At 46.0% G+C, this 25,972-nt stretch overlaps 1 protein-coding gene across 3 annotated transcripts; it reads left to right on the forward strand.

The window, feature by feature from the left end:
* Positions 1-3,242: 3,242 nt before the first annotated feature.
* On the forward strand, positions 3,243-22,643 carry csnk1db (casein kinase 1, delta b). 3 transcript variants are annotated; one of them, XM_042086800.1, is made up of 10 exons: positions 3,243-3,730; positions 6,641-6,751; positions 10,210-10,358; positions 13,103-13,331; positions 13,846-14,016; positions 15,335-15,483; positions 15,815-15,983; positions 19,839-19,981; positions 20,841-20,899; positions 22,127-22,643. In XM_042086800.1, exons 1-9 carry the CDS (start codon positions 3,655-3,657, stop codon positions 20,871-20,873), a joined length of 1,230 nt encoding a protein of 409 aa, XP_041942734.1. In that variant the 5' UTR covers positions 3,243-3,654; the 3' UTR covers positions 20,874-20,899; positions 22,127-22,643. The 3 variants fall into 3 exon arrangements, 2 of the variants coding, with proteins under 2 accessions (XP_041942734.1, XP_041942733.1); XM_042086799.1 differs by having other exon boundaries at positions 20,846-20,899; XR_006030851.1 differs by lacking the exon at positions 19,839-19,981 and having other exon boundaries at positions 3,244-3,730.
* The last annotated feature ends 3,329 nt before the right edge of the window (positions 22,644-25,972 follow it).

Genomic DNA, 25,972 nt, shown 5'->3' on the forward strand with positions numbered 1-25,972 from the left:
AGCCTGGTGGAGAACTTTGTGCAATGCAAACTCAATCACCTTCAACTCAACAAAGACCAAGGAGATGGTGGTGGATTTCCGCAGGTCTAAGCCCGCTCTGCTACCAGTCTCCATTGATGGGGTCAATGTGGAGGTGGTAAGCACCTACAAGTATCTGGGTCTCCACCTGGACAATAAACTGGACTGGTCAGCCAACACTGACGCACTCTACAAGAAAGGGCAGAGCAGGCTGTACTTCCTGAGGAGGCTGCAGTCCTTCAATGTGGTCAGCTGGAGACTTCGCTCACTGCCATGCACAACTAAAAGGCTGAGGAAGTAATTTGTCCCCAGGGCCATTGAACTGTTCAATGCTTCACTAAAGGGAAGAGGAGAGATAGACTTCTCTGCTTAGTCTGTCTGCCTCTCCACCCTCTCCATGTTTGAGTACTGACTGCCCACTACTGCTTTACTACTGTTTTACTACTGTTTTACTAATGTCCACAGCCTAATGTTTTTACTACTGTTTTCCTGCTACACTGTTTTTCATGCTATATTAGCACACATGATCAATGGCTTCTGCTACAATACTGAATGGCTGTAACCCTATTACCTCAACCTGTTCTTGCACTGACATAGTTTTGTATAGTTTTTTATTTTACCTTGTCTACATTATACTTTACTCTCTGATTTGTCCATATTATTTATGCTGGTCTCTAGACCTTATTATTGCACTGTTGCACTGTTGGACTAATGTTGGACTACTTTTTGCACCTTCACCATGACACTCACTCTCTTGAGCACCTTACCATGCACACATAACTAAAGGACTACTGTTGGACTACTTTTTGCACCTTCACTATGACACTCACTCTCTTGAGCACCTCACCATGCACACAGAACTACAGGCCCTGTCACTACAAGCGTCTCATGCTTGATCACCCTCAAGCACACTGGATTTTTTACATTTATTTATATAGTATATTTAGTATTTAGTTTTGTTAGTTTTTCTCCTACTGTCTCTGGAGTTTGGTTATATGTTTATACTTATACTTATATTTACCATTTCTGCTGTAAGTGCATGTTGTGTGTGATGTCTGTATGCTACTGAGACCCCCCTGAATTTCCCCTCGGGGATCAATAAAGTATCTATATATCTATCTATCTACAACTTCTGTGTGAAGATGCACAGTGCTTTCTGTTAGGGGCTAATGGCCTGAGTAATACTGAGTAATACTCCCTCACATGTCTCTCCTGGAGATTGACATGTTGACAAGGTGCTCGAATAAAATAGCATAGACCTATAGCCTCTGTCCTGCAAACAAAACTCTTCATTGTTGTCATTTAAATGGCATTTCAGAAAGACCCTTTGGAAGCATGGATTCATTTATTTGGGAATTATAGAGAAAATGCTAAATAATGAATGCAATGGAAGTTGTACTTTCTATAATTGTGTAATCATTTTTTTTAAATATTCCAGAACGGGTAGAGATAAAAATGACAGTGTTTATATTTCTTGGATATAGAGAGTCCAAAATGTCACTGTCACACTCATTTCCTCATCTCTCTCTAATATCGTGTGTGTGTGTGTGTGTGTGTGTGTGTGTGTGTGTTGTGTGTGTGTGTGTGTGTATTTGTTCGATCTTAACCTGTCTCACTATGGCCTAATTTCTAAACGTTGGTCGCGTCTGCAGCGCATGCAGCGCTTTCCAGCAAATCTGCTCAGCGGCGCGTTGGAGTGCATGTGCACCAGCGCTTACGCAAACCCATCAAAACAGCCCGGCCACGTGCAGCAGCCACACTGCGCCGCGATTGGCCGTCTGCAGACCAATCACAGTTCTCAAATCAATTTCAGCGCTTCTGTGGGCGTGTTCAGGGCGGTCTCGGAACACAATGTGACTGCAGAGTTCCGTGGGATGCTGGACACCGTAAACACACTGTCACAGGGTGGGGGAAACTACAGTTCTGAAGAACAGTTTACACACGAGATATAATCTCCAGCGCTAACAGTTTACACGCCTGTGAGATATAATCTCCAGACATGAGATATATTCTCCACTAACATTTTGATCTGTATAAAATGACATTATTGGCACAAAGATCAGTTCAACCCAAACCCTTGTGCACGGACCCTCTTTTGTGGAGCTGCCAGATAGTAAATTCATGATAATCCTACAGTATACTCATTGATTAATGGTGATTATATGCTCATTGATTAATGGTGATTATATGCTCATTGATTAATGGGGATCATATGCTCATTGATTAATGGTGATTATATGCTCATTGATTAATGGTGATTGATTAATGGTGATCTTTGGTTAGCCAATAAGTGACAGTGGTATAGGTGTGGCCAGTCCTGACAGACAGAACTCCCACACAGACGAGTGTGTGTGTGTCTGTGTGTGTGTCTGTGTGAGATAGAGAGAGAGGGAGAGAGAGTGAGAGAGAAAGAGTGTGTGTGTATGTGTGTGTGTGTGTGTCAGACAGACGCTGACTCTGACTCTTGATAAGATGCGGCCCTGTCCCGGCCCTCATGTGGCTCTGATGCGGTTGCAGCTGCTGACCCAGTTACTCTCTTAAAGCAGCACACACACACACACACACAGACACTCACTCTCTCTCACACACACACACACACACGCACACACACACACACACACACTCACTCTCTCTCTCTCTCTCTCTCTCTCTCTCTCTCTCTCACACACACACACACACCTCTCTCTCTCTCACACACACACAGACACACACACACACACACTCACTCTCTCTCTCTCACACACACACACACACACACTCTCTCTCTTCTACGGGCTACTGAAATTGCATTTGTCTGTATATAACTGGCAGGAGCTCTGTTATCAGGACTGGACTGAAAGCCTATAGGCTGGATGCAGTAGCCTAGTTTGTGTTTTTCTAATGTCCTGTATTAAAATAGACTGCTGGCATGCATTTCATAATGCAAATGATACAATAATATGTTATGCTATATTCATTTGAGTAGGGCTTTAGGAAGACAGAATTCCTGTTGGTAGGCCTGCAAGACAGTTGTGTTCTTGTTGTCTCACCTATTTGCCAAAGTGTATGTCGCCTAATTTGCTCTCATTGCAAGTGTCTTAATAATATGTAATAATTGAATTCAGATTAGACAGGTTAACTGAAGCACAACAGAAAAACCACTACACAAAGCCATAGTCTGTAAAATAGCGCTGACTAGATCCCTCCCATTTACGCAGTTACCAGGGGAAGTGATGTCACAGTAATGTTGCGTACTGTTCCATTGTAGAGAGGATTGAAAGTGCGTTCTGTTCTAGACATAGGCGTCTGACAGGGTAGATCTCTCGCAAATCCGTCGCCATCCTCGGAAAGAGAATAAATGATGACCTCCAAAATACGAAGATCATAATATAGACCTTATAACATTTCACCTGAGACCAATATTACGGAGATTTCGCGATCCGTTCCGTAGAAAAGCAATGGTGAAAGTTGCTCTGTTCAGGAAGGAACCGATTTCTCTTTTGGGAGTCGGGGGGGTGGGGGGTGTGTAGGTCTACCAGCCAGTTAGTTAGACAGCCGAGAGAGGGTAACATTCAAGGTGACAAGCGAACTTTGATATTTGTATTGTATTTCTTAATACAAGGGCCTTACGGTACACAGTAACGTTGCTAAAGCAGAATGGAGCTGCGGGTCGGAAACAGGTACAGGCTGGGCAGGAAAATTGGAAGTGGATCCTTTGGAGACATCTACTTGGGTGAGTAGCGTTAAAACTGAACTGTGCATTTTTAGTCGATCAAAATGTAGCTTGTGTTTTTGTGAACCCTGGTAAGTTCCACAATGTATCTAATGTGTCCGTTATCTAATGTCGATAGCCAAAGGGGTGAGGCTGTGAATCTAACAGAGATAGTGATGCTAGCCAGCTAGTTCTGGCAGATTACAACTGCGCTGTCACAGCCTAGCTGTGAATGTCACTAGCCTCTCGACATCAGACGCTAGATGAAGATGGCAAAGGGCTGTAAAGATTAGGTTGTCGTTATCATGGTATCAAAGTAGAAGGTACCGTCACCCATCCGTCAGTGAACGTTAACGTGAAGCTAGCATAGTGCTGCTCGTCTTGTCCCTGGAGTGATGGGGGGCTGGATAGTCACTGTCTCGGTTTGAGAACTAGGCTGTCTGTCTGGGAACATCCAAAAGATTGACCGTAACGTTAGAGTCTTGTCTGTCTCGGAAAGAGGCACTGAGCCTACAGCATAATGTTAGTTCACATAGCATAACACGTAATTGTCTTGTACTGCTTTAGATAACGTTGGTCACAGCCGCCCGTGCTTGACAAACCCTGTTGGTAACATTAGCTGTCAGATTTGCCAAGTTGTTCTCGTTTTCGGACTGGTTACGGCCACGGCAGAGTGCCTCCGTCCCAAGATAGTCCGGCATGGGTGTTTCAAACACCATGTTTGCTGCCAAAGTGTGTCGTTTATGGAAAGCTTGTAACCATGACGTTACATGCTCATGAAGTCAGCTAAGGGGAAACACTGTGACTATGCCACTGAAATGCCCGATGCTCTCCAGTAAGGGCCTTATCTGGCAGGGTGTGTGTGCAGTCTGCCTCGGCAACTCTGTGTGTGTATGGTTATATAGCTGTGTGTGTGTGTGTGTGTGTGTGTGTAGGGGTCTTCTCTTTGCCAGCTGTGTGTTCTTGTTTCCTGAAAGGTGTGTGAGGTAAAAAACCTTTGCAGGTGTGCTGTCAACAGTCCCCTCAGATAGCATCAGGTGTGCGCGCGTGTGTGTGTACACAAGTGTGAATGCGTGTACATAGTGTCAATAAAGGGGGTGTGTGTGTAAGCATACATAGTGTCAATAAAGTTTGTTTGTGTGTATGAGTCATTGAGAGACTGTGTGTTTGAGATGGGGAGGTGTGAAGTCCTCATCAGCTGGTTGTGCTGAGCCCCAAGACCAACACAGCAACAGCTCCTGCTTAAGTGCTCCCCATGCCCTGCTGGTGGCAATGCCTGGATGAAGAGGCCTTTAACGTGTGTGTGTGTGTGTGTGCGCGTGTCTTGTGTGATGTGACCATCAGTAGAGGCTACAGTAGCCTTCGTCTTACGAGTTCAGTGCCCTGCCTGTGTAGAGACTGCTCTCTGACCACACACACACACACACACACACACACACACACACACACACACACACTTCCTGTCCTCTCTCATTCACACTCACACACACACACACACACACACACACACACACACTTCCTGTCCTCTCTCATTCACACTCACATACACACACACACACACACACACACACAGTCCATCTCTCTCTATACACACCTCCAGCTGGGAGTGGAGCTCTACATGGTTATAGTGATGGTCAGGCTCTGCACACCCATTTGTTACACATACACACACATACACACGCACACAACACGTGCACAAGCACAAGCACACACACACGCCATCACTTAGTGCTGTCCTGTGTCATGCCTTAGCACTTCCTGACCTCTCTCACTCACACACACACACACACACACACACACACCTCAAACTCAGTGCTGTCCCATGTCATAGTGCCTTAGGTAATGTTTTTAATGCTCAGTCATTTTTATTTAGGTCAGTGTTTTGGCACCCCCAAAACACCCCCCCCCCCCCGCCTCCCACCCCTTACACACACACACACACACACACACACCTGCCAGTTCTGTTGTCTTGATGTTCTGACTCAAGAGGAACAACTTCCTTTTCTGTAGTTTTGCTTCAAGAGGAAGCGGTTCCTTTTGTGTTCTCAGTGGGGACTTGAAGGTTCCCTCGTGATAGTTCTTAGTGGGGACTTGAAGGTTCCTTCGTGATAGTTCTTAGTGGACACTTGAAGGTTCCCTCGTGATAGTTCTTAGTGGACACTTGAAGGTTCCTTCGTGATAGTTCTTAGTGGGGACTTGAAGGTTCCCTCGTGATAGTTCTTAGTGGACACTTGAAGGTTCCTTCGTGGTTGCGGTTCCTTCGTGGTTGCGGTTCCTTCGTGGTTGCGGTTCCCTCGTGGTTGCGGTTCCTTCGTGGTTGCGGTTCCCTCGTGGTTGCGTTTCCTTCCACAGAGAAGATGATTCACCTTCTGGGCTTCATGGAGGAATTCTTCATGAGTGTGTGTGTGTGTGTGTGTGTGTGCGAGAGAGAGAATGTTGCTGTGTGTGTGTGTGTGTGTGTGTGTGTGTGTGTGTGAGAGAATGTTCCCTGTCTTTTCTCAGGCTCTGAGCAGAGGGAGTTGTTGGCCTTGGTGTGTGTGTGTGTGCACGTGTGTGTGTGTGTGTGTGTGTGTGTGCACGCGCTGTTCTTCTCGGGTTCAGAGTAAAGGGAGTTGTTGGGAGCTCATGACTTGTGGATTGACTGTTCTAAAAATGCACAGAAATTATTATTAATAATATTAATAATTATTATTCATTTTCCCTAATTCCCAACGGCTTTATAATCCTATGGCAAGCTGGCTCAGGTTTACAAACCCTATGATCTCTTTCTGTCTCTCTCACACACACACACACACACACACACACACACACACACACACACACACACACACAGAGACACACACAGCACCCAGCGAGTGTCCGGCTGTGATGGGCCGGTTTTAAATGTGATTGTTTTGTGATTGGCTAACGAGTGTTTGGTCCCGCCCCCAGGCACGGACATCTCAGTGGGAGAGGAAGTGGCCATCAAGCTGGAATGTGTGAAGACCAAACACCCCCAGCTGCACATCGAGAGCAAGATCTACAAGATGATGCAGGGAGGAGGTGAGTGTGTGTGTGAATGTGTGAAGACAAAACACCCCCAGCTGCACATCGAGAGCAAGATCTACAAGATGAGCGAGTGCACTTAGCCTGACGTAGTCATACTCAATTCTTGTCAGAATATGAGTCTGATACTGCTCCATTGGGACGTAATTATGGGGCGTGTTTCAACCGATACAGGGGGGGAATGCCTTTGCACTCAATTGGATAGACCTAACCAATCAGAGCAACGAAATAGCTTACCGTGAGGTGTAGGAAGAAAACACATGAAACATCCTTCTCCACAAATGCCTTAACATTGTTTTCTGGTCTTTTGTAAAAGTTAGTGCCGTCAATAACTCCTAGCCTACAACACTCATTAGCGAAATCTAAGAGATATATAGTAGAGTAGGCTATTAGGAAAAAACGGATAGCCTATATCCCCTCCGTTTTTAAAAATAATTATGTTGAACACTAATATGCTACAAACATCTTAAACAGCTGGGAAAGGCTGTCGCAAATCCCTTGAACAGGTGGTCAATCAGAGATTTCAAACGAACGAGGGAACATGTCGCAATGCAACAGCGCTGTTTTCCCTTGATGAAAGTGAAACCACGAGTTTTCTCACATCTCAACTTTGGTTTTCAGAAATAATTGTTTTCAGTGATAAAACCTCATTAAATAATATGCATTTTCCATATGGTGTCTTGGTATGGTATCCTTCTAGCCACAGCGTTTTTGTTTCAAACATAAGCCTAATCTAAGCTAAACCTGTGCTCAGATGACGTGATAGACCAGGCGCTGTTGCTCACCTGTCCATCGTAAAGCCCGTTTTGATTGGTCCGCCTGATCTAGGGCGAGCATACTTGCTCCACAATGGAGCAATGCCAGACCGAACTTCCATATCTCAAATGTTGTGGGCGGGACTAAGTTCGGAATGGCACCCAGGCTAGAGTGCACTGGTATCCTATAGGCATAGAGTGGATGTACACCAGAGTGTCGTGTGTGTGTGTTGCAACACTGGAGATTTCTGGTCCTGTGGTGTTGGGTAAGAGCCTCCTGTGTGTGTGTGTGTGTGTGTGTGTCATTGGATAAGAGCCTCCAGTGTGTGTGTGTGTACAGTGTGTGTGTCATTGGATAAGAGCCGTGTGTGTGTTGTTGGGTAAGAGCCTCCAGTGAGTGTCTCCAGGGCTTCCCAACCACTCTGTTAGCTCACAGGGGAAGCACTCCCTTATATGGTCAAAGAAGGATGTGAGACGCGTTACACACACTTTATTACACGGCTCTTCAGAGTGCTGCAGTAAGTTCCATTCACATGAATGGGCCTTCCCAACGTTCGGGCCTATGTTAAATCTATATAAATCACCGCTGTCAATGGCAACGGGTTGATTAACGTCTTTCATATCCCTCCGCAAGACATCCGTTCGCTTATTGCAATGGAATTTCATTGAAAGGGAAAGTAAGCTAGTAAGATGTTGCCACGCAACACCTGAAACTGTCAATTTCTATCTGTGTGGTGAACTATTTATTTTGTCAGCGGAAGACACGAAGCGGTAGCAAAATTATTTTTAAAGGTGTTGGGTTTCTTTTCTCGTTTTGGCAAGTAGCCGTGTAATAAGCGGGATAATGTATTGTCCGTCAGTAATTATCAGAAAAGTCCCTTCAGGTCGAAGCAAAACCCCTCCGCTGCGCATCGGGACTTACTTTCTGATAATTACCGGCGGACAATACATTATCCCTTACACACTATATAGTCCATTGCTAACTGTGAGTGTGTGTGTGTGTGTGTGTGTGTGTGTGTGTTGCAGTGGGGATCCCCACTATAAAGTGGTGTGGTGCTGAGGGCGATTATAACGTGTGTGTGTGTGTGTGTTGCAGTGGGGATCCCCACTATAAAGTGGTGTGGTGCTGAGGGCGATTATAACGTGTGTGTGTGTGTGTGTTGCAGTGGGGATCCCCACTATAAAGTGGTGTGGTGCTGAGGGCGATTATAACGTGTGTGTGTGTGTGTGTTGCAGTGGGGATCCCCACTATAAAGTGGTGTGGTGCTGAGGGCGATTATAACGTGTGTGTGTGTGTGTTGCAGTGGGGATCCCCACTATAAAGTGGTGTGGTGCTGAGGGCGATTATAACGTGTGTGTGTGTGTGTGTTGCAGTGGGGATCCCCACTATAAAGTGGTGTGGTGCGGAGGGCGATTATAACGTGTGTGTGCAGGGCTTAAATTTCACTGCGGGATTGCGGGTATTGCGCATAATTTGTTCAAGTCCCGCAACTCTAGCCATCATAATGCGAGAAATTCCCGCATACACTTTTACAGCCTGTCTGATGACGTTAATATAGCCTAATCATTAAGTGGCGTGAATGCGGTGCTATTGACCGGACTGATCAACTACCGAGTTGAATTGAACATAGCCTCATGCAGACGCACACACACACGGAGAGAGAGAGAGACAGAGAGAGAGAGAGAGAACCACTTTGCGCTTACGCAAATAGGCTACGCTACCATGGCAAACTTTTACATCTGGAAAGAGCTCCTTGGTAACTATCCTGCTAGCTCAGGTCACGTCAACACTTGATCCCAGAAAGATTGTCTTCGACTTGTTAGTTTTTTGAACATTTATTGTATCTAATGACATAGAAAACATAATGATTTGCATACACATACCGCACTATGCACAACTTTTTTTCACTAGCGACTACAGCCTAAAACCGTCAGGTTGAAGGGGGGCTAATTACTCCATAGAATTACTCTCAGGTATTTTCTTAAAGTGACAGGCACTGAATTACACCTACTCATCACCAATGTGCACTCAATTGGACCTACACACCACATTAAAGATATGCCTAAGTGTTATAGGTTAAACGTCAATATGAGGCATTCAAATTACTAAATATGTTTAGCTACTATAGTAATTACTAGTAAAATGCTATACTTTAAAAAATGCATTATTAAATAAATACACTATATGAATTAAAAAATATATGATAGAAACATATCACATAAGCTATCATTTTCAGTGTGTGTTTGTGTGTGTGGAGAGAGTCAAGCAGAATCTAGGATGTCCACTGTTGTGAATGATCCCACTACAGTATATATTACTGATGACGTCAGGGTGGTGGGGGCCCCAAAATAAAACACATTTTTAAAAAAAGTATCGAAGAAGTATTGAAATCGCAATTCTTGACTTGGTATCAGAATCGACCCCCCCTCCCCCCCAAATTGTGTAAATCCCCCCCACATGAATAACCTGAGGGGGGAATCCCCCCTACATGAATAACCTAAGGGGGGAATTCCCCCCCCATTTTGAAAAATTAATTTTAAGCCCTGGAGTGTGTGTGTGTGTGTGTGTGTGTGTGTGTGTGTGTGTGTGTGTGTGTGTGTGTGTGTGTGTGTGAGTGCGTGAGTGCGCTGCAGTGGGAATCCCCACTATAAAGTGGTGTGGTGCTGAGGGCGATTATAACGTGTGTGTGTGTGTTGCAGTGGGGATCCCCACTATAAAGTGGTGTGGTGCTGAGGGCGATTATAACGTGATGGTGATGGAGCTGCTGGGGCCCAGTCTGGAGGATCTCTTCAACTTCTGCTCCCGCAAGTTCAGCCTCAAGACTGTCCTGCTGCTCGCTGACCAGATGGTACACACACGCACGCATGCACGTACACGACCGACACACACACACACACACACACACTACATATGCAGGAAGTACATGCACGGCTCTACAGTGCGCCCATTTCACTCGCACATGCGAGTAAAAATGATGCCGTGCGAGTGCAAAAAAATATTTAGGCGCACTGGTGCGAATGACTTCTAACCATGTCAGTGTTTGTCTACAAAATACACCGCAACATCGAGAAACATTACTGGTGCAAACCATAGAATCACGTCGCAGCATAAAAACTACACCTCCCATCAACGCTAGCAGTTTCGCGTTGTGACTCGCTAGTAGTCGCTTCTATCAAATCCAAGAGCGCGCAGGAAAAAGCGGAAAGTTAGACTAGCCAGCCAAGATGCAAAGATTGAAGAAATTAGTTCTTCTATCCACCGAATTCATTGGATATAGGAGGAACAGGATGAGATTCTGAGAATGCAGTGAGAGAAGGAACATGCCTTTTAGCCTAGTTGACGTATTGGCTGCAATATGCAAAATATAGCTGTAGCTAACCAGCACAAAAGTAGCCTTCCGTAATACTCGGACATTTTATTCAAAGGTAGAACGCTACTCACAACTCCAGGCTTCCACGCATGCTTGTTTGTTTACACCGAATACAAGCTGAAGTGCAAAACGAAAGTAGGCCTAACGTTTGCCTACTGCCCCCATCAATGCAGATATTTCAAATAAAAACTAAAAGTATAAAACATATATCCTTGATTAGCCCATGTTGGGTTTTGTGGAAGAGGAAATGGACTGTTTTAGTAGTAGTATTAGGCAGTATGCGGTCAGATAGGTCACCATGGGCATATTTGGTTTAGCTATAGATGGATTCACAAATAAATAAATTAGCCTACATTTGGCAGGATACTTGATATAGGCTAAATGCAAATATGGCAATGTATTATATTATTTTACATTAACAAAATGTAGGAAAATAGAATAGACTGAAAATAAAGTAGGCACTGATCTTTAAAATCCTGTTTCCTGTAGCCTAAATGTTGTCAGTCATTCTTAATATTCGCAATTGGTGCGAATTCGCAATTTTAATGTGGGTCTGGTTCGTCAGGCTACCCATGCGTGGCTCCTTTAAGTGAACTCCTAATAGTCCGCAATGATGCAGCAGTCAACAAAATAGCAGTAGCCTAGGCCTATGTGTGGCTCCTTTAAAGCGAAGGTTCGAAGTAATTAACCCTAGGGTCCTTTGCACCATGACCCCGAGCCAAACACCCTCCCAGAACCTTTTTTCCCTTGGTCGAACCCTGGTCGAGTAGCGCTGTCAGAAACTAATGACGTTCTGCAGTCGTGATGGAACCAACTTTTATCTCGTAAATGACCCCACTAATAATGCCCTGAATGGTACGAAACTTCTGCAGTAGTACAACTATGACCTTTAGTCCAATAACGAGGCATTAGAAAGTTTGTAAGTACACCAGGAGTTTATTTAAATAAGACTTGCCTGATTATCTGCTACTATACCGCTGCGTTGACGTTTCTTCCGTGATTTGGGAAAAGCCTGTAAAAGTCCTTGCAGGAAGCGATTACATCAACATTTTTTGGTATATCCAGTTTTAAATATTTTTTTCCGAAGTGTTTACAACTTAGTGTTAACTAATAATAATAATAATAATAATAAAACTAATTAGTGGGGCAGCCATGGCCTACTGGTTAGCACATCGGACCTGTAACCGGAGGGTTACCAGTAGGCATGGCTGAAGTGCCCTTGAGCAAGGCACCTAACACCTCACTGCTCCCCGAGCGCCGCTGTTGATGCAGGCAGCTCACTGCGCCGGGATTAGTGTGTGCTTCACCTAGCTGTGTGTGTGTCACTAATTCACGGATTGGGATAAATGCAGAGACCAAATTTCCCTATACTTATACTTATACTTATACTTAATAATTGTTGCAAACTGGACTACGAACAAAATATTAGTGCATTCCTGGATCTACATCCTTATGCATGCTTCCTGCCAGGACTTTTACGGGCTTTTCCCAAATCACGGAAGAAACGGAAGTTCCATCACACTACTCGGCCAGGGTTCGACCAAGGGAAAAAAGGTTCTGGGAGGGTGTTTGGCTCGGGGTCATGGTGCAAAGTACCCTAGGGTGAAATTACTCCGAAACATCGCTTTAAGTGAACCTGACGTCAGTGAATTGCGAGAGAGTTGCCAGTGACAGTGTATGAATCGTTTTCATATCTCTGAAGTAAACGCTCAACGCAGATAAACGCAGATAAGCTGGGATAAAAAACTATAGCGACCAAATCAGAGTTTGTGACGGAAACGTATTTTTAGTTTCAACTGAATAAAGCTGCAACTCCTCGGACTGTGTCTTGTGTCCATCTACTCTGTTGCGAACAACCTGCTGCAGCAGAATGAAAGTTTTAATAACCTGTCTGTAACAGAAGCTGACCTGCCTGGAATGGTTAGGACTAGGCCTACTTATCTACTCGTCCCACCGAAGAGTTTGTTTATATGTGCCGCTCTGCTGAGGTTAAACGGAGGATCATCTTAAAAAAAAAAAAAAACGGCGCAAATTATCGGCCGGAATTTTGTTATCTGAACGATAATAATATTTTAATTTTTTTAGTTATCGGTTGCCATTATATCGTGCATCCCTAGTGTATATACACTACATACACACACACACACACACACACACACACACACACACACACACACACAGAAACATAACTGAAGTGCAGCTGTGTGTTTTCCTGTTCCCAGATCAGTCGGATCGAGTACATCCACTCCAAGAACTTCATCCACCGCGACGTGAAGCCGGATAACTTCCTCATGGGGCTGGGCAAGAAGGGCAACCTGGTCTACATCATCGACTTCGGCCTCGCCAAGAAGTACCGCGACGCCCGCACACACCAGCACATCCCCTACCGGGAGAACAAGAACCTCACCGGAACCGCCCGCTACGCCTCCATCAACACACACCTGGGCATCGGTAAACACACACCCAGCCATCCTTATCATCACGTACACACATACACACACAATCTGTCTAATTTAGTTGTCTGTAATTGTAGTTATGTGTCTAATTTTACCTGTGTGTTTGTAGTTATGTGTCTAATGGGCAGCCGTGGCCCACTGGTTAGCACTCTGGACCGGAGGGTTGCTGGTTCGAGCCCCGACCAGTGGGCCGCGGCTGAAGTGCTCTTGAGCAAGGCACCTAACCCCTCACTGCTCCCCGAGCGCCGCCGTTGTTGCAGGCAGCTCACTGCGCCGGGATTAGTGTGTGCTTCACCTCACTGTGTGCTCACTGTGTGCTGTTTGTGTTTCACTAATTCACCGATTGGGTTAAATGCAGAGACCAAATTTCCCTCACGGGATCAAAAAAGTATATATACTTATACTTAAACTAATTTTACCTGTGTCATGGACCTTACTGTAACCTGTGTGTGTGTGTGTGTGTGTGTGTGTGTGTGTGTGTGTGTGTGTGTGTGTGTGTGTGTGTACAGAGCAGTCCCGGCGGGACGACTTGGAGTCTCTGGGCTACGTGCTGATGTACTTTAACCTGGGCTCACTGCCATGGCAAGGGCTCAAGGCTGCCACCAAGAGGCAGAAGTACGAGCGCATCAGCGAGAAGAAGATGAGCACGCCCATAGAGGTCCTCTGCAAGGGCTACCCATGTAGGTAGCACACACACACACACACACATGCCCATAGAGGTCCTCTGCAAGGGCTACCCATGTAGGTAGCACACACACACACACACACATGCCCATAGAGGTCCTCTGCAAGGGCTACCCATGTAGGTAGCACACACACACACACACACATGCCCATAGAGGTCCTCTGCAAGGGCTACCCATGTAGGTAGCACACACACACACACACACATGCCCATAGAGGTCCTCTGCAAGGGCTACCCATGTAGGTAGCACACACACACACACACACATGCCCATAGAGGTCCTCTGCAAGGGCTACCCATGTAGGTAGCACACACACACACACACACATGCCCATAGAGGTCCTCTGCAAGGGCTACCCATGTAGGTAGCACACACACACACACACACATGCCCATAGAGGTCCTCTGCAAGGGCTACCCATGTAGGTAGCACACACACACACACACACATGCCCACTCACTCCGTTGCTGGGCAACTCTCTCTGTTTGCATTAGGCCTACGGTACTTATTAGCTCACCTCCGCTATAGAACCACCTCCGCTATAGAACCACCTCCGCTATAGAACCACCTCCGCTATAGAACCACCTCCGCTATAGAACCACCTCAGGCTTTGGTTCCGCTATAGAACCACCTCAGCTGGAGGCTTTAACAGGCTTGGGTTCCGCTATAGAACCACCTCAGCTGGAGGCTTTAACAGGCTTGGGTTCCGCAATAGAACCACCTCAGCTGGAGGTTTTAACAGGCTTGGGTTCCGCAATAGAACCACCTCAGCTAGAGGTTTTAACAGGCTTGGGTTCCGCTGACGCTGGGAACTGTGCAGTAATAAAATGATTGCACCTGTGATCAGTCGGCTAACGACGTTCGATCTGACACGACGTGTTAGTGGGGGAAATAACTGTGCCTGTGCAACCCGCCTCATTCCAAAGTCAGTGTTTAATATTTGCCCGTCCATTTAGCCTATAATATTTGCCATTATTTAATACATGAAAATGAACCAAAATCAATAATTTCCTCGACAACAGACCCCCAGGATCGAATCGCATTGCATGCAAATTTTGAAATATCGTAAATAATCAAATCGTTGGCTTAAATAATCAATATCGTATCAAATCACGATGAAACTGGTGATTTACACCCCTAACACACACACACATGCCCATAGAGGTCCTTTGCAAGGGCTACCCATGTAGGTTACAGACACACACACACACACCATGTAGGTTACAGACACACACACACACACACACACACCTTTAGAAGAACCACATGCACTTTGGCTTTGTGCTAACTGTGTGTGTGTGTGTGTCTTCAGCGGAGTTCGCCACCTACCTGAACTTCTGCCGTTCGCTGCGTTTCGATGACAAACCGGATTACTCCTACCTCCGACAACTCTTCAGAAACCTCTTCCACAGACAAGGCTTCTCCTACGACTACGTATTCGACTGGAACATGCTCAAATTCGTAAGTGTGTGTGTCTCTATGTGTGTGTGTCTGTGTGTGTGTGTGTGTGTGTGCGCAAGGCTTCTCCTACGACTACGTGTTCGACTGGAACATGCTCAAATTCGTAAGTGTGTGTGTGTGTGTGCGTGTGCAAGGCTTCTCCTACGACTACGTGTTCGACTGAAACATGCTCAAATTCGTAAGTTTGTGTGTGTTTAGGTGTGCATGCATGATCTAGTGATGATGACCGTGTGTGTGTACTGATGGCTTTTGTGTAGTAATGCATTATGTATAATAATGATGATGAGCAAATAAGTAACAGTGTGTGTGTGTGTGTGTGTGTGTGTATCAGGGTGCTAACCGGGCAGCTGAGGACCCTGATCGTGAGCGGCGGGAGCGCGAGGATCGTCTACGACACGGACGAGCACCGGGGGCGAGAGGACTGCCCTCCGCATCCGCCAGACCACGCCCCCCACAGGACACGGCGCCGCCCACGCCGCTAACGCCCACCTCACACACCGGTAAACACACACACACGTGCTGCACACACATACACACACACACGACATGCCGCTAACGCCCACCTCACACACTGGTAAACACACACACGACACGCCGCTAACGCCCACCTCACACACCGGTAAACACACACACACACGTGCCACACACACATACACACACACGACATGCCGCTAACGCCCACCTCACACACTGGTAAACGCGCGTGCGTGCACACACACACACACACACACACACCCCACACAGGACACGGCGCCGCTAACGCCCACCTCACACACCGGTAAACACACACACACGTGCCGCACACACATACACACACACACACGACACGCCGCTAACGCCCACCTCACACACCGGTAAACACACACACACGTGCCGCACACACATACACACACACACACACGACATGCCGCTAACGCCCACCTCACACACTGGTAAACGCGCGCGCGCGCGTTCACACACACACACGCGCCCCACACAGGACACGGCGCCGCTAACGCCCACCTCACACACCGGTAAACACACACACACACAGGACGCAGGGGCAGCCGTGGCCTACTGATTAGGGCTTCACATCCACGGCTGAAGTGCCCTTGAGCAAGGCACCTAGCCCCTCACTGCTCCCCGAGCGCTGCTGTAGCAGGCAGCTCACTGCGCCGGGATTAGTGTGTGCTTCACCTCACTGTGTGTTTCACTAATTCACGGATTGGGATAAATGCAGAGACCAAATTTCCCTCACGGGATCAAAAGAGTATATATACTTATACTATACCTCACACACCACACACACACACACCCCACACAGGACACGCTAACGCCCACCTCACACACCGGTACATACACACACCGGTACATATACACATACACACACACACACACACACACACACCCCACACAGGACACACTAACGCCCACCTCACACACCGGTGTACACACACACACACACACACACACCCCACACAGGACACACTAACGCCCACCTCCCACACCGGTACACACACACATACCCCACACAGGACACACTTACGCCTACCTCACACACCGGTACACACACACACACACACACACACCCACACACACCCACACACACGACACGTAGGTGGACCCTGCAGTTCTCGCGAAAACTGAATTTGAATTTGCTCAGCGAGTGACTGGCGACTAGTAATGATGCTCATTAGCTATACACCAATCACATCGCCCGCGGAGCCGAGCTGCACCAATCACATCGCTGTATCTGATATAGGCGGGCCAGAGGCAAGCTAAACTGATGATGACAGCGCTGCGACGTGTCCAAATGTCCAGAATTGGTCGTAGTGTTATCAAATTGCGTCTACGTCCGGAATTGGTCAGTAAACATTGGTTGTAGTGTTATCCAATTGCATGCAGTGATTTTTTTAATTTTTTTTCAAATGCATGCTTGGTGCTGCCCCTCGAGTTGGGCCATTTTCATTGCTCGTAGCCAGATGGTGTTTCAATTACTACGTCCCCGCCCCTGAAGCGGACCGCTTGGAATACATCAACGTAGGGAGCGAAAAGGACTTATACTTATGAAATCTTTGAGCAAATGTAAATAATAGTTTAGCCTATTAACAGGAGTGTCATGAACGAAGTCACAGTGGAGTAGGATGTTATATCGTCAACTAAACTATAGTCATAGATTTTGTCACTTGAAATAGGCTACGAACGTACCCGAGTCAAACTGTAGTTTAGTAGGCTACATGGTCGGGTCAAAATCGCTATTTTTCAAACACTAAGAAGGCTCGACATAACTTGAAACTTTGATCGAAGCATCATCAGTGTCTCTACATATGAACTCAAGCATTAAGAACATTACTCGTGTACACATAGTTTACTAAAAAGAAAGATTTTGCAAGATGGCAAGCGAGCAGAAAAAACAAGTGAGTTGTTCAAAACCTCTTTTAGTAAACTCTGTGTACACCAACAATGTTCTCAATGCTCGAGTTCATGTGTAGAGAACTCTGTTCACACAAACAATGTTCTCAATGCTCAAGTTCATGTGTAGAGAACTCTGTTCACACAAACAATGTTCTCAATGCTCAAGTTCATGTGTAGAGAACTCTGTGTACACCAACAATGTTCTCAATGCTCGAGTTCATGTGTAGAGAACTCTGTGTACACCAACAATGTTCTCAATGCTCGAGTTCATGTGTAGAGAACTCTGTGTACACCAACAATGTTCTCAATGCTCGAGTTCATGTGTAGAGAACTCTGTGTACACCAACAATGTTCTCAATGCTCGAGTTCATGTGTAGAGAACTCTGTGTACACCAACAATGTTCTCAATGCTCGAGTTCATGTGTAGAGAACTCTGTGTACACCAACAATGTTCTCAATGCTCGAGTTCATGTGTAGAGAACTCTGTGTACACCAACAATGTTCTCAATGCTCGAGTTCATGTGTAGAGACGCGGATGATACTTCGATCAAAGTTTCATTGTTGTGTCGAGCCTTCATAGTATTTGAAAAATAGCGATTTTGACGCGATTTTATCAAAAAAGTAGTAGCCCTATAGGAATCCCATTCAAAAGGTCATTTCACCCGAAAACGACAAAGCATACAAGCTTAAAAGTGGCGCTTTGGACATACTTATGCATTTATATGAAAGTTTGACTTGGGTACATTCACAAAACACTATGTGATGTATTTTGGCGAAAGTTACGCAGATGAAACGTGTGATTGTTTGCTGATAAGATGCACCTGTGCTTGTTATGGGCGTGCTGCAGAGAAACTTCTCTGTATGACGAAACGTCGGTTATTTGTGATTTGGTTCAAAGCGGTTCAAAGGAACTCCAATGATTTTAAACCTCAAACTGTGCCCTCCCACCCGGAAATAAACAAACGCCTATGGATCTAGGCCATACTCTCTGCGAAGTCAGAGAGTCTGGTTTCCAGGCTAGTGGTCATTGCGATTTATTTTTTATCTCAACTGGTTGTAATCTTCACCCATTTGTGTCGATTTTTAGCCGCTTCATGGTGCGTCGTTACACCCTAGTCTGCAGCCTCATAATTGTCAAATACGAAAGTTGACTACTTTCCAGGGTTCCAATTTACACTGTGCCATGTAAAAAATGAATGTACCGAAATTAAAACAAATATGGTTTATTTTAAGGTTCACATGTTAGCCACCAATACATACCTAATTAATACCTGTATTAGTGACTTGTAAGGCGTGTGTTAGGCAACATTAACCATTAGGTTATGCATATTCTATTTTGGTACTTACTACTAATTAGTATGTAGAGATCAAGGCTCACAAGGTCATTATTAAGATTATATCAATAATAAAGGCCTAATTCGTCATGAACAAGAAATTTGTGAATACACACCTAACAAATGGTTAATGTTGCCTAACACATGCCTTACAAGTCACTAATACAGGTATTAATTAGGTATGTATTGGTGGCTAACATGTGAACCTTAAAATAAAGTGTTACCAAAAATATATTGCAGTACTTAGTGTCACAGCGTTGCAACATATTGTGTCATAAAATATATCTGCATCACGATACTCGATATAATATTGTCCCACCCCATTAACACCCACGTCACGCACCAGTACACACACGCGCCTCTCAGACCGACCTCACACACCGGTACACACACACACACACACACACACACACACGTCACTCAGACCCATCTCACACACACACGCCCATACATAAAACACATACATACATACAAAAATACATACATACATACACACACACACATACTCACCCACCCATACTAAACACGCACACACCCCTAACCCTGTGTCCCTCCCTCCACACACACACAATCGCTCGCTCACACACACACATCCCTAACCCTGTGTGTGTCCCTTCCTCCCTCCAGTGAACACGTCGTCCCCTCGGCCGGTGACTGGTGTGGAACGCGAGCGTAAGGTCAGCATGCGTCTGCACAGGGGCGCGCCCGTTAACGTGTCATCGTCGGACCTGACCGCTCGCCAGGACACCTCCCGCATGTCCACCTCTCAGGTACCTGCAAGCCCCTCCCACTCCTGATGACCAGCCCCTCGCCCCAACACGCTACCCAATCACAGCTCCAATAAACTCTGCTGCCCACCAATCAGACGTGTGCCGGACCAGTCTTTGCTAGCCTGAGGTTCTGTGTGTGTGTGAAACATTTGTTTGAGATGGTTTACACTATACAGTTTTAAGCACACACTGTGGAATACTATACAACTTTAAACACACACTAGGGAACACTAACCTACAGCTTTAAACACACACTCAGAACACTAACCTACAGCTTTAAACACACACTACGGAACACTAACCTACAGCTTTAAACACACACTACGGAACACTAACCTACAGCTTTAAACACACTGTGGAACACTAACCTAAAGGTTTGAACACTGCGGGACAGTTTGGAATAGTTGTAGTGGATGTGTATATAGTGTTAAGTGTGTGTGTGTGTGTGTGGAATAGTTGTAGTATTAAGGGTGTGTGTGTGGAATAGTTGTAGTGTTAAGGGTGTGTGTGTAGTGTTAAGGGTGTGTGTGTGGAATAGTTGTAGTGTTAAGGGTGTGTGTGTGAAATAGTTGTAGTGTTAACATGTAGTGTTAAGGGTGTGTTTATGCACCGTTTTTAAGATGCCTAAAGCGCGTGCGGTTGGTGAAATGCGTGTGCGGTTGGTGAACTGTGTGTGTGGCGTGTGAGCTAGCTCAGATCTGTGTGTGTGTGTGTGGGCCTCTTATTTTGTGTTTGTGTGTGTTTCTTATGTTTTTCTGACTCTGACTCTTTCTGAGTGCGTGCATGCGTGCGTCCGTGTGCGTGCGTGCGTGTGCATGTTCTGAGAACTGTACTGTAATGTGCTCTCTCTTCACCTCAGAATAGCATTCCCTTCGATCATCATGCCAAGTAGCAGAGCATCACGTCCTCGTCTGAAGGGTGAGTCTTTCTCACGCGCACGCGCACACAAACACGCACACACACTTCTACACACACTTCCACACACACTAGGGCTGGGCGATATACTGAATGTACTCGATACATCGCAGTTTGCAGTTTCTAGATGTAGACAAGAAGTAAGTTCAAAAGCAGCGGTAGCATTTCTATCTATGGGTACCATAGGATAGTGTTGTTCAACAATGAGCTAGGTTAATAGATGGAAGCAGTTCTCATTTGGTTACACGAAGCGAAATCCAAGAGATCTTTAAATTAAAGTTACAGCGATATCTGTGCATTAGGCTGAAGGACTACTGTCTATGTCTATGTGCACGTCTGACTGTTTCAAAACGACAGCGCAAATGCGGACATCTCACTCTCCACACATGCTTTTATCGTGCTAAATGTTTTATCGTGCTTCCCTCCAGATTGATTTAAAAATTTTAAAGGCTGCTGTCTATGAGTGCATCTGACTCAAAACGAAAACGCAGCCGTGTCTTATTTATCAACCGAACGACTAATTAAGGAAGCACGCATCACGCCATACCTTACCTTCTATCTGATGTACGCCACCATCATTCATATGGAGACTTATCAGTGGCAGATTAACACTTTTGAGTGCCAAAAACATAAAGCAATATCGCATGCATATCAGGTCAAAACCTGGCCATTTATTTGCGTGGGGTGATCACTAGGTAGCGGCCATGCCAGGTTATATACTCACTAGGTGTGTAGCATTAGCATGCACACTTTTCCCAGGAGAAGCTCAGTAGGCTACTGGCAAGAACTCAAAACTACCTTCACCCCTGCTGAATAACCAGGGATGCATCCTCCTGCCTGCTGCATCATACTGGCACCATTTAAACATCAGATGGTGAAAGTGAGAATTCATTAAGTCCTTTTGAGAAAATGTCAAAATATCGGGATATGTATCGTATATCGTGAAATAGACTAAACATATTGCTATTATTTTTTGGCCATATCACCCAGCCCTAACGCACGCACACACACACGCGCACACACACACGCACACACACACGCGCACACGTACACACATACGCGCACACACACACCCTGTGAAGTCCTCTCTGTACATGTTAACTCGTCTTCAGTGACCTCAGATTTCCTCGTTATGTGAACACAAACACTGATTTAACTCCGCTCCTCTCCTCTCCGCTCTGTGTGTGTCTGTGTGTGTGTGTCTCTGTCTGTCTGTCTGTCTGTCTTCAGATCCAGTCTGACTCCTCACGGTGTCTCTGAGTGTGGAGGAGCTGAAGACCTACCGGAACTAGAACCAACACCCGGAACCCAGAACAGGACCTAGAACCAACACCCGGAACCCAGAACAGGACCTGGCTCCAAGAACAACAGCAAGACCACCGCAACTCAGTTCAGTTCAACCCAAGACTCCGCCCCTGTCTAGCACAAACATGGACCATTAAATGCCCCCCCCCCCCCCCCCCCCCTCTCTCTCTCTCTCTCTCTCTCTCTCTCTCTCTCTCTCTCTCTCTCTCTCTCTCTCTCTCTCTCTCTCTCTCTCTCTCTCTCTCTCTCTCTCTCTCCTGTGGAAACATCAGTGGAAGTCTCCATGGGAACAGCAGTGGAAAGGAGAGTGACTGCCAGCCCATAATGCAACATTCTCCTGTTGTGTTCATCCCTCTCCCTCACTCTGCTGCACCCCTGACCCCTGGGATTGGACCACACACACACACACACACACACACACACACACACACACACACACACACACACTAACCCCTGGGATTGGACCACACACACACACACACATACACACACACACCTGACCCCTGGGATTGGACCACACACACACACACACGCCTGACCCCTGGGATTGGACCACGCACACGCACACACACACACCTAACCCTTGGGATTGGACCACACACATACACACACACACACACACACGCCTGACTCCTGGAATTGGACCACACATACACAAACACGCACACTTATACACACACTGGTCTGTGTCCCTGTATAGATTATTATGGTTTTTCTCTGGACCTTTGGCTGCAGAATCCCAACGCGATCGACCTGCCATCTGCACATTGTTTTATTTGCCCTTTTATGTATTTATTTAACCCCCCCCCCCCCCCCCCCCCCCCCCGGGGGCAATCCTGGCCCCCTCCTGCATGCTCAGGTCGGAGGGTGGGCGGGGGGGGTTTACTCTGTGGATAGGATGGCCTAGAGCGACGGATGCACACATGGCCTCTGCTGGGTCCCAGTTTCCAGCCCACGCAAGGGGTCTGAGGGAAACCATGGAGCCCCTCTGCCATCTTGGCTCTGCTTACCTGCTGTGCAGGGCTGCCTGCCTGTCTCCTGCGCAGTGTGGTGTGTGTGTGGCCTCCGTCTCTCCACCAAGCTAACATTGTGTGTGTGTGTGAGTCAGACGGTCACCTTCCTCTGACCCATGCCAGACCAGCCCACTGCTTTCAGAGCTGCCGCTCATCCAGCTACACCATTCCAGAGCTCTGACGTCACCATTCTAGAACTCTGACGACGGCACCATTCTAGAACTCTGACGACGTCACCATTCCAGAGCTCTGAGGACACCATTCTACAGCTCTGGCGACGTCACCATTCTAGAGGTCCAGCTTCACTAGTCTAGATCGGCTCTGAAACTGGTATGTGTCCAGGTGCAAGGGTGGGGTTGGTTAGTTGAGCTACTTAGTGGTGTGTGTGTGATACGATCTCTGAAGCTACTTAGTGGTGTGTGCGTGCGCGTGTGTGTGTGTGTGTGTGTGTGTGTGTGTGTGTGTATGCGATGCGAAGCAGAGCCTCTCCTCCACACTGATGTTCCAGTACTGAGGTGGCAGGCAGGCACTGGGACCCTGGGGTTTATGCCCCCTGGGCTGCTCACTCCAGAACTCTTTCCCCCCTGGGGGGTAACGGGGGGGCTGTAATGGACTGTTCCCTCACCTGCCCTCTGAGAAACACACACACACACACACACACACACACACACACACACACACACCCTGCTGCTCTCCAGTGAGCGCTCACGCAGTATGGGGCCTACAAGTTTGTATCACCGCCGTAATTGTGTACTTTGCAAACTGTAAATAAATGATCTACTTGTATTGCTTTTTGTTGTGTGTGTGTGTGTGTGTGTGTGTGTGATCTACTTGTATTGCATTTTGTTGTGTGTGTTGCTTGTCGTGGTTTCTATTACCTGAAAGTTGCAACTTGCACTCCACCTACACACCTGTGTGGTGTGGACTACAGTGGTCCTGTGTAGTGCACAATGTCACGCTTCTGGACTCCAGTGGTGCTGTGTAGTGCACAATGTCACGCTTCTGGACTCCAGTGGTCCTGTGTAGTGCACAATGTCACGCTTCTGGACTGTGTAGTGCACAATGTCACGCTTCTGGACTCCAGTGGTCCTGTGTAGTGCACAATGTCACGCTTCTCAGCAGCACACGTCCCTTTTCTTTCCCATGTTTTGAACCCTGTGGCAACATCCTGTGATTGGGCTCACCTGGCAAACTAATTACTGATTTAAGTAAGTAAGTATATATACTCTTTTTGATTTGGTCTCTGCATTTATCCCAATCCGTGAATTAGTGAAACACACTCAGCACACAGTGAGGTGAAGCACACACTAATCCCGGCGCAGTGAGCTGCCTGCAACAACAGCGGGGGGTTAGGTGCCTTGCTCACGGGCACTTCAGCCGTGCCTACTGGTCGGGGTTCGAACCGGCAACCCATCCGGTTACAAGTCTGAAGCCCTAACCAGTAGGCCAGTCTGCCCAATGATCCAAAGGGCCCTGAGACACAATACCATCCATGGGTTTAATTGAAAAACAAAAAAAAAAATGTTTATGACACTTGAATCCAATTTGCATAATAATTTGGAACACGATGTATAACACCAGAATGTGTGTGTTCTAATTGTTCGCCATTGTGCCCCTGAGCAAAGCACGGAACCCTTCCGGGGTGATGTTCTCTTATAAGAGTGTCCACTATGTAATGCATAGTATAATCATATAAGTTAGAAACTGAAGAAACCTTCATGTCTTCAGATCTGAAACCTCCTCGAGTCTCCAAACTTCAAACTTCTCTTCAAAACCATCACTGTGTTGAGGATCTGCCTCATGCCATTACATTTACAAATAGAATTTGCATGGTTATTAAGCAAGTTATTACAGTTTCTTACTGATTGCTTAAGCACATTTTTTGTAACTATTGGCTATTTTTGCAAAACTCACACACAAATAGGAAAACCTTTCACCCAATCAGCAAAACATTATAGTTCTCTTGCAAAAGCTAACACACCTTGCTTAACTCTTCACACCTTCGTAAAAGTTGTTATTTCGTATCAAACAGTAAACACAAGCCATCACAATAATAAGCACACAATGTGCCAACTACACACTGATGGTATGAATAAAAAACACATCTGGCTTTTGCTTTCTCTGTGCACAAGGTAGGCTATGTCAGTTTGAGGTCATACTTCTGTCATAGTTCTGTAAACATACAGGGATCCAAACTTCAAGTATTGGTGTTTATTTACACACATCAAAACAAACACAGGTGTGTTTTTCTAAGTCAAAATACAAAATGGCAATTTCACTGAGACAAAAAAAATCAGTCTACATCGTGCCGTCTCTCTCAAAATTTCGTCTACATCACATGCAATGTCCTCTAGTCCAAGGCACCGGGGAAAATATCTTCTGGAATGCCGTGTCCAGGCCTGACATGATGCCTGGTCAATATCCCCACATGTGGACTGATTTTTTTTGCCTGTAAAAGGGCTATTTCTTACTCTTTTTTTTTGTCATTAAAGTTTTTATTAATTTTTACAATTTCACAAACATTAAATCACAGGCATACAACAAAACATCCCATACCTGAGAGAAAGACAAAACAAAAACAAACAAACAAACATAGGGAAAAAATAAATAAATAAACTTAAAGGCAGCTCACATTCACCCTCACAGCACCCCTTTCCTCATTACACACCCAATTATACACTTATAACACACATATACACTTATTCATTACATTACCTAGTATCTTTTGTACCAATGCTGTAATCAAAATACAACCATG

The sequence above is a fragment of the Alosa sapidissima genome, chromosome 3 (genome assembly GCF_018492685.1).
Source record: "Alosa sapidissima isolate fAloSap1 chromosome 3, fAloSap1.pri, whole genome shotgun sequence".
Lineage (NCBI taxonomy): Eukaryota > Metazoa > Chordata > Actinopteri > Clupeiformes > Clupeidae > Alosa > Alosa sapidissima.

Coding starts and splice junctions, on each gene's coding strand:
- csnk1db (XM_042086799.1), top strand. CDS start 3,655: ATGGAGCTGCGGGTCGGAAACAGGTACAGGCTGGGCAGGAAAATTGGA. Junction 3,731..6,640: donor CTTTGGAGACATCTACTTGG/GTGAGTAGCGTT, acceptor TCCCGCCCCCAG/GCACGGACATCTCAGTGGGA. Junction 6,752..10,209: donor CAAGATGATGCAGGGAGGAG/GTGAGTGTGTGT, acceptor TGTGTGTTGCAG/TGGGGATCCCCACTATAAAG.